This window comes from Solanum dulcamara, chromosome 2, assembly GCF_947179165.1.
Source record: "Solanum dulcamara chromosome 2, daSolDulc1.2, whole genome shotgun sequence".
NCBI classification, from domain to species: Eukaryota; Viridiplantae; Streptophyta; class Magnoliopsida; order Solanales; family Solanaceae; genus Solanum; species Solanum dulcamara.
In genome coordinates, this window is record NC_077238.1 from 56,003,919 (window position 1) to 56,013,922 (window position 10,004).

The 10,004-nt window shown below is 33.4% G+C and overlaps 1 protein-coding gene across 1 annotated transcript; it reads right to left on the reverse strand.

Moving 5' to 3' along the window:
- Positions 1-1,438: 1,438 nt before the first annotated feature.
- On the reverse strand, positions 1,439-3,675 carry LOC129876205 (uncharacterized). The gene is made up of 3 exons (XM_055951568.1): positions 3,425-3,675; positions 3,253-3,336; positions 1,439-2,692 (listed from the first exon to the last, which is right to left on the reverse strand). The coding sequence occupies exons 1-3, from the start codon at positions 3,470-3,472 to the stop codon at positions 1,724-1,726; spliced, it is 1,101 nt and encodes a 366-aa protein (XP_055807543.1). The 5' UTR covers positions 3,473-3,675; the 3' UTR covers positions 1,439-1,723.
- Positions 3,676-10,004: the final 6,329 nt, after the last annotated feature.

The following is a 10,004-nucleotide window of genomic DNA, read 5'->3' on the forward strand; positions in this document are numbered from 1 at the left end:
TACTAAGAGTCCGTTTGATGGGCTTAAAAAAGTAATTTTTATGTATGAAGTGCTTTTAGAACTTTAAAGTGCTGAAAGTTATTTTTATAAATAAGCAGTTGAGTGTTTGGATAAAACTGCTTAAATGAGAAAAATGATGTGAATTTTAGGGTTAAAAGAATAAAAAGGGTAGTTTGGGAATTTAGTTAAAATATAAGGGATATAAAAGTAATTTCCATGGTCGAAGAAAATGACTTTAAGCACTTAGAAAAAAAAGGTTAGGAATCCTAACTTTTCATTTTTGACTGACTTTAAGAACTTTATGGCTTAAAGTTAGCATTAGGCAAACACGTTCAAAAGCTAAAAAGAGGCTTTAAGTTGGACAGGCTCTAAGTCTTAGCTCTCAAGTAACTTAAGCTCAATCATATCTGATCGTAAAACCGACCACATGTTGTTGTCTCTTGAACAAAGCTAAAACATCAAGCATCGGAGCTTTACCGTTTCATTAGCTTATTTTACTATATTAGTGTTATCATTATGCTCATTTATTAGCAAAAAATTTCTTGCAATGAGATAAAATTAAAATTAGTTCTGTACTCACATGTTTTGATTCCAAATTTTATACTTCAACAACTTTATTGAAGGAAAATTTATTTAATATTTTAGAAGTTGAAATTTATAAAATTGTAGATTTGCAACTTTTTAAAATTTTGAATTAGATCGATTTTATTATTCTGTTTATTTTATTTTACATAGAGAAATTAGAGTAACAAGATTAAATCTCTTGCTTTTTTGTATGAAAAATAAAATTTAAAAAATTCACCATGATTACAAACCGTTAACTGCTAAAGAAGGAAATATGAAAGTCATTAACAATAATAACATGCTTCATTTAATCCTTTATTGAATTAAATCATGACTTATATCTTCTCTCCTCATTAATTTTATTTTGAATCATTGAAGTTAGGGTTCTTTTTTAAGAGCAATTTGAAGAAAAAATTTCGGGGGAGAGAACAACTGGACAACTAGGTTAAAGATTTAATTTCACGGAGGCATGACTTCCGTTAATATAAACCTAAGCTACTTGTATAAAAAATAGACATAGACCAAACTTGATAAGTTTTTGAATACTTCAATAACTAAAATCGATAAGTGTATAATTAAGGGATTAAAAATCAGTAAATATATAGTTAAGGTATTAAACTTAATAATGTTTTGGATAATTAAATGACTAAATCCGATAAATACATAGTTAAAGAACTATTTTAGATCTACTCCAATAGTTTTGGGACCATTTATGACATTTTCTCTATGAAACTCACATTTTCCATAATTTAACTATGATATTAAAAAAAGAACAAAGATATTTTGTGTGTATTTTTTACCCTCCTAATCAGTCACTAAAGAAATCACAATAAATATTCCCCTATGTGAATTAGATCACCCACCCACAAAGAAATTTTTCAAGAAAATGTAACATCTCAAGGATGTATATAATCATATTCGAAGCAAATGAAAACTAGTAGAAATTGTCTCACTCTGTTTTAAAACATCAGTAAACAGAGAATTATACATGCACAAAGATACATTGTAGTTGTCCTCTTTTTAACTTTCTTCCTTAACCCTGAGATTTTTTTAATTTTTTTTCCTACCCACCCCATCACCCATTAAAGGATCAATAGTATTTTCACTTACTATCCATCGTAATTCGACCCATCAACCTATGAATTGATGGCAGAGGTGCTCAACCACTTGAGTTGCCCTCACTTTTCAACCCGAGTAAATTAATTTGTTGAAGAAGCTGCAGTTCAAAGGATTGTTTCCTTACGAGAAGGCAGGTGATTTTAGAGGGCTGAGCATGAGTATTATCAACTGTACATAACATGAAATCCGGCCGATGTAATGCTAAAGACAATCTTTCTTTTCCTGCATCCAAACCAGAAGCATCTAACAGAACATGCCATGAATTTCTATGAGCTTCTGAGATCCAATGCATTGAATAACGCGTTTCTTCCACATAAGCTGGATAGGCAAATAGCCCTTTTGGACTATGCTTTGATTTCCTCCTAAAATATTGGCTAAGTTGTGATCCTTTGATCCTCAAATCAAGCCATGTTTCTGGTGCTGCAATCACTTTGGAATCTTTAAAAGTAACAAATTCCCTTATGCAATCATACTCTTCACCAAGAATTGTCATGTAGTAATTTCCCCTGAAGAAAGGGTAACATTCTCCAATCATCATCATGGCTTCTTTAAATGTAAGTGCAAAAACAACTAAATACTCCTCTTCACTTAGTCCACATTGTTGCAAAGCACGATTACGGACTTGAATTTCTGGGATTGAAATGAAATTCCCTTGGTATGAAGTTTTCTTGGTGAGGATATCTAGCAATCTTGATGGCTCCAATTGGATTTTTCCCAACTCTGAATTACTATTGCCAAAAGAAGACGATGAGGACTCTCTCCTCGGGGATTTTCCCTTTTCATTAGCCGATGATTCTGAGGATTCATCGTTTATACAAAGTGCATAAAGATCAATTTTATCTCCTTCTTCCACAAGTCCATTGCAATATTCAGGGTACTTGGCCAAAACATATTGTTGAACATATTGCATTTCACTTGGTGTTATTGGCCCTGACCATCTTAAATCAAGCCCATGGAGTGTTGATATCGCTTCTGCCACCAAATGCGCTGGAATTACAGTATTTGCCTTCTGTTCTTTTATCAATAAATCATAATTAGATCAAAGTCTTTAATATCATAACATGAAATAACTAGGATGTATTTGGTATGAAAAAAAACGCCTTCCAGAAAATAAGTTATATGGCGTTTGGTTATCAATTATTTTTCTTCAAGAAACAATCTTCCATCAAAAAGGAGAAAAATGACTCCGTTCACCTTTAGGTGTGAGTAATTTTTCCTTCACAATTATCTCAGCTCTCAATTTGATATCACTACTTTAACCAACCCAAACATTGTTATCAATCTTTATTGGAAGATTTCAAACGCCATCAGGTTTGTCAATTTTTTTTATTTTTTATAAATCATTAATGTATATATTTTTTATAAAATATTTTACACTTCCGAGAAAATGTTTTACATAAAATAAGTATTCCAACAACATCTAAAATATAAAAGAAGAAAGAAGACCAAAGGAACAATAAATTTAAGCATTCAATTTGGCACTATTATTTTCATTTACATTCAGTTTGAATAACCTTAGGAACAAAATTATCATTAAAAAGCATATAGATGGAGAGAAATTGAACTTGCCTTAATCACCATGCTGTTTGGTCTGCTGTTGATTGGTGATTTTGGTATAGGGGGTAACAGGGAATATTCTACAACTTCACCATCCTAATCATGAAATTGAAGCTTCATTAATTGAATCCTTAATTAGTACAAAACCTTGATGATTACTAAGAAGATAAAGAAGAGGTCATACCTTGGAAGCTTTGTTTAGGCTTAATTGTTCTTCGGCATCTTTTCCCATGTTGTGATGTTTCTGATTTTTGATTAAACTAAACAAGAAGGAAATGAAATTTTGAGAAAAATAATGGTGCAGAAGAAGCTAGTTGATTTGCACAGGCATTGTTAAGATAAATAATTAACGTTAAATATGTTATGAAAGAGGGACACAAAAACGCCGACATTAATAGAAGTAGGTAAGACATTTCTTCTGAGTAAACAAATAATTCTTCAGGTTTTTGGCTGGAGAACAGATTAAAAATGTTTTTACAATATATTGTATTATCCAAGCGTTGAAAATAACCTTTGGCAAAAATATAAGATAAAGACTGCGTATAATAGACCCGACAAATTCTTCTCCAAACCCCGCGCATAGCGGAAGATTTAGTGCACCGGACTGCCCTTTTATGCAATATCATACATTTTTGTTAATATAAAGTAACAAAAGAAGTGTCATATAAATGTAGAGTAGTACTGCTCTTTTCGACTCACTTGATCTTTTCTACTCTTTTAATCTTATGTGAAAGAAGAAGAAATATTTCTTTTTATCAAATTAAAGAATGCTCAGAAGACCAATTTACTAAGATGTTGAAATGACTTTTCAGAAGGTATTTAATCTATATATTCTGATAATATAAAAAGATTCTTATGTTGTTAATGTATTTAAACCTATTAATAAAGACAGCTATATGTAATTATCGTCTAGGTGTTCAGACAGTGTAAATATCCCCTTACACTGGTAATATATAGGATTTAAACTGGAAAATAAGTTCCGGATAATTTTTAGTATTCATAAAGTTTATGAATAAGCGAGGGACATACTTAGTAATAATGCTTCAACAAATCAACTACGATATATTGTATTATTAATTAGTTGGCATTTAGTCATTAATGAAATTTAAAAAGGGTCATTGAGCTTGATGTTCTTGGGTTTCGTAATATAATTCCAATCAAGCGGATTAGCGGACATATAAGCCAATCACAATTTGACTAAAACCAATACGGAAAGTGCAACAACTCACTAAATTAATTTGTTAATTACTAATTAACAAAACATAGGGGAATCACTTGGAAAAAAATAATACTATTGTTAGAGATAACGACCCTTACAGCATTTAAGAACGTTGGCTAGGTATCAAGATTGTTTGGTCCTACTATGTGAGATCATCTTGAAATGTTCAGTACTAATTCAACAACAATTCTTTTAATAGAAATAATAGAAATATACCGCCTTTGGTCTCATCTCCAACGTTATTTAAAAATTTTAAGTAAAGAAAATTAATTTTGAGCAATATTCTATCTAGAATGTTCATATTTGACCAAAAATCAACAGGGCAAAGGCATCTTTTCTATGCTCTAATGGGTATTTACATTGCACAAAAGAACAACTGGTCAAGGATTTCTCAACATACAATAAATAAATGATGATATCTGAACTTTTCTTTTCTTTTGCTTGTTCTTCTGACAATAGATCCAGTATTTTCGAACTGCAGAATTTTATATAAAGTAAGGTGTTGGAGTTTTAAAAGGTTTCAATAGAAAATGAAGGGTTGCGATTTTTCTGAAGAGTTGCGATTTTTTGAATAATTGTGATTTTTCGAAAGATTGTGACTTTTTTGAAAGGTTATAACTTTTTCAAAGGATTGTGTCTTTTTCGATAAGGCACAATAAACACTTGTTTATACTACCCTTTGTTTTCTGTAAATAGAGGGGTTTTCTCTCATTTCTGACATCGAATTTTCTTCTTCTTCTACATATAATTTCTTACAAAGAAAGTAAGAGTCTTTGTGTGATTTCGTTGTTGACTTTTGAGTTCGCTGAAGTTACTGAAGTTTGAGATACCTGTAAGACCCCAAAAGTTGGAATGCCAAAACGAAGGAAAAGTTGCAGAAATAATGTTCTGGTGCAAATTTCTACGAGCCGATCTACGGATCGTAGGAAGACTTATAGTCCATAGGAGGATCTCGTAGGTAGGGTCCTAAGATGGGAAAAAGATGCGTGTGGGCTCAAGCAACGAGTGGCTTCTACGGACCATATAAGGTCATACGACCCGTGGAAGGGGGTCGTAGGAAGGTCCTAAGGAAAAGGAAAATTCCAGTAGCTAGAGTTATGTTCCACGAGAGGTCCTATGTATCGTAGGAAGTCTTATAGGTCGTAGGATAACTTATAGAGTGAGATTCAGAGAAGTTGATTTTTTGGATTTTTAAAGTTGTGCAGGACGAGTGGTCCTTACGACTCTTAGGGGAGTCTACGACCCATAGACTAGGGTTGTACGATTGAAGTATCAATTTTAGTAGCTTCAGTTTTGGTGCATGATTTCTGCGAACCTCTTGGACGAAGTGTAGAAGACCTAACAAACAGTAGGTCTAATCTGTACGGTCATTTCGAAAGAATTAATCTTGGGATATTTTGGTCATCTCCCATTCCTTCAACTCCTAAATTATGTAGTTTTGGGCTATTGTGGACGACCTATATCTACTCAAACCCTTCAAGTTTCCCCCATTCTTTCCAATTCTCCTAAATTTCTTTGTGGAATTAAAGGATTTCTCCCCTAAGGTCATCCTCTCCAACAAGCTAGGGTTCTAAGAAGTCAAATCTTCTCTCAATCTTTTAGGCTTGATTTCAGCAAGATATGTTCAAATTTCATCCATGGATCGTCTTCCATCCATATCCATGGAGTACCAAAGAATCGTCTACTGTTTCATGAAATTAAATTAAATTTTTCTAGGATTTTGATGATCTTGCATTGAGTTCAATCATGCTTTTACTAGATCTCAATGATCTTATTATGCACAAATAAGTCTTAATTATATGATTTTGATGAATTTCACATGAACCCATGCCCTATGACTATTCTATGATTAGAAGCCATGTTTTGAAGCTATGCATGCACTATAATTTAAGGATGCTTCTATATGAAGTATTAATATGAATTTTATGAAAAACTTGTCATGACTAGGATGCTTTAGATAAATATCTCTTATGAATTAATTATGTTATGAATCATGATATGTTGAAAGAAGTTATTCTTATGAATTTCAAGTATGCTATGATGAATTTGATATCACTAGATTTTTACCATCTTAAAATATTATGATATGTTCACGTTTATGTATGATATTTCGTTGAGAGAATTAGCTAGCACTGAGCGGACTTTGGGATGGAGGCTCTCCCATTAGTAGAGGCCATACCTCTAGTAGCAATCCCCTATTCCCATAACTACGTGCCACCGTAGGAGAAATGGTCCTCCGTTAGTTGAGGCTTGATCCCTTATAGGTTAATGGGTCCATTTATGTTTATGATCCTTACCTTGACATGTAGGACAACCTCTTTTGAATGTTGGGTAGACATTAGACTCCATGTTGTAGCTCACATGGTTTATGTCAGTTAACAGTATCTCTCACTATGATTTATGATTCTTACTATGTTATGTTCTCAGTATGATTCTCTTATGATTTTCTTATGAATATTACAGTGACCATGTTTTACATTTCTAAAAATATTTTTAAGGGATTTCATTAAAATTTAGTTTGGTCATTACATTATCACATTTATGTCATGCATTGCATATTCTCCATACTGAGTATATTCATATAGTATTGACACATACTCTTTTCCCTATATTATTTCATAATATAGGTCACGACTCTTCTTCCCATTCTCCTGGCTAGTATAGGTTCCATTTGGCATTGCTTGCTTTGGTGAGTTCTCATATTTCGATGGAAAAACAACTTATGTCGTCTTTATTTTTAGACTCATTTTACTTTTAGATGCTTTGGGTGAGCTAGGGCATGTCCTATGCCCTCGTTTATGATAGTAGAGGCCTGTCAGACTAGACTAATATGGATTTTCTTTTATTTCAGATGTTATGTTTATATTCTCTTTTATCGAGACTTTTGTTTGAGACTCTTCCACATTTAAATTTACTCTTGAATATTATGTTATCTAAGTCATGCTATATTATGCTAAGAGGCTTGTTTAGGGTCTTTTGAGATTCTATTCACCATGTCACGTCTATGGTCTAGCTTGGATCATGACAAATTTGGTATTAGAGTATATGGTTTAAGTTTCCTAGGGTATCTGACAAAGCCGCATCTAGTAGAGTCTTGTTTATGAGTGTGAAGTGTGCCATATTTATGAATGAGAGGCTATGAGGGGCTTAAGAAACTTCACTTTTTTCACAACTCTTAAGTCATGCAATAGAGTTGCACTCGATTAGATTTTTCTTCTAACTCTTGTTGTTTTCATTACATAACCAAGCCTCCAAGAAGATCTTACATGAGAAGGAATTTGAATGTGAATGAAGATAAAGAGCGACAAGCACCTCAACCTCTGGTTGATCCATTGGCTGATAAATTCTCCCATGCCGAATTTAGTGCCATTTTTCAAGTGCTTTCACAAGCTATAGTGGCACAAGCCAACCGAGAGTTGGTAGCTCCTGTGAAACCAAATGTGGGTACGGTGGCTACAAGAGTTTGTGACTTCACAAAAATGAATCCTCCAGAATTTTATGGTTCAAAGGTGGATGAGTATCCACAAGAGTTCATTGAGGGCATTCAAAATATTATTGATATCATGAGTGTGACCCCGATATAGAAGGTGGTTTGCCGTTTATTAATTGAAGGGAGTGGCTCAAGTTTGGTTCAACTAATGAAAAAAAGGAGAGAGTTATGGGTGACGGTCCTTTGGATTGGGAAAAGTTCAAAGATATTTTCTAAAATGCTTATTTCCTCTCTAGATGCGGGCGATAAAAGTGCAAGAGTTCATAAATTTAAGGCAAGGAAATATGAGTCTGAGGGAGTATGCATTGAAGTTTACACAATTATCCAAGAATGCTCTAACTTTGGTGGCGAATTCTAGAGCTTGTATGAGCAAGTTTGTCTCCGACATTTCCTACTTGATTTTCAAAGAATGTAGAACCGAATATTGATTAAGGAGATGGATATCTCGAGGTTGATGACTCCTGTTGGAAAAATTGAGGAGGAAACTCTTTAGGAGATGGACAGAGAGTTCAAACCGGCTTAGATCGATAATGGTGACTTTTCACATTTAAGGCCCGATAATGGAGGTTGTTCTCAATTTCAACAAACTTTAGGTGGTGGCTCGTTCTATAGGGTCCGTATATAAAGTCTCTTTTCTCATAATGACATGCCACTGCAGGTTGCCTTCATGGATTAGCTAGTGGATCCACATATAGCATATGTACATGATCCGCCTAGCAGGGTAGAGTCTACCTTGGCAAGTAGATTCCCATTTTCTTTTTTGTATGGGGAGATAACAGGATTCCATATTATAGCTCGCATGATATTAATATCGGTTATGGTTTCTATCCCACCTATGTATACTTTTCCTATGTTCTTTATGATTTTAACTATGTCTTTAAATGCGTTGATCGTTATGGTATTTCCTCATGATCTTATCCTCTTCATCATATATGGTAATTGATCATTTCATCCTATGTTTTACATTGCATGTCATGCTCACATACTTAGTAAATTCAAACATACTAACGCATATTGTGCCTACATTATCTCATAATGTAGAGGTTAAGGATGATATTCACGTACGTAGCTAGTTGAGTTTCTTATAGTGAAATGTTGGTGAGTCCTCATCTTATCAAGGATGAGTTACGATGTTGTTTAATCCTAAAGACTTTTATTGAAATTAAATGTTGAGGGTGAGGTAGGACATGTCTTAGCCCCTGCCTTTCTTGTTTAGTAGAGGCATTAGTTGGAAAGATGAAGTAGAGTCGATGTTGCTTAAACTTTTACACTATTCTAATTCATGTTTAGACTCTTCCCATATTATTTCAGCTTTACTTTACCTCATGTATGCTTAATGATATGTCAAGAGGCTTGGTTGGATCCCCTTAGGGATTTCGATCGTCGTGTTACGACTAGGCCTTAGGTCAGGTCGTGACAAACTTAGTATCAGAGCACAAGGTTTAAGATGTTCTAGGGTGTCCAACATGTCGCGTTAAATAAATTCTTATTCATTAATGTGTAGCGTGCCATATTTGTGAATAGGAGATTGTAACACCCCCTAAAAACGTTGTATATGGTGTTCCAATTCTCGATGAAAATAATACTGATTCTGTATTTTGGTTATAACTTTTCATAGATTGGTCTAAATTAGGTGATTCAAATTTCTAAATAACCCCAACATCATTACCTACAACTTTTGTGAAGACCATATCTTACAATACAGAGGTTAAGTAGGTCAAATAAATTAATCTTTGCAAGACCTAATGCTTTGATGAAATAGAGTATTTGTAGAATAATAATAATATCTCACTATAGGATTCTCCAAATCAGTTGATTCTTAAACGATATGAAAGGAGACTTCTAGAGCTACAATTCATATGAAGATACCAAATCCTAATTAGGAAGTTATCTTGTTCAAAGTAGCTTTGAAAAAAAAAATTCCGTAAAAAGAAGATTCATCTCACCAACAATGGAAGACCTAGATCCATTTGACATCACCATGACATCAATATCCTCTATTTTAAATCACCCATGACATCACAACCCTCCATTAAATTTTCAGATTTTTCTTTA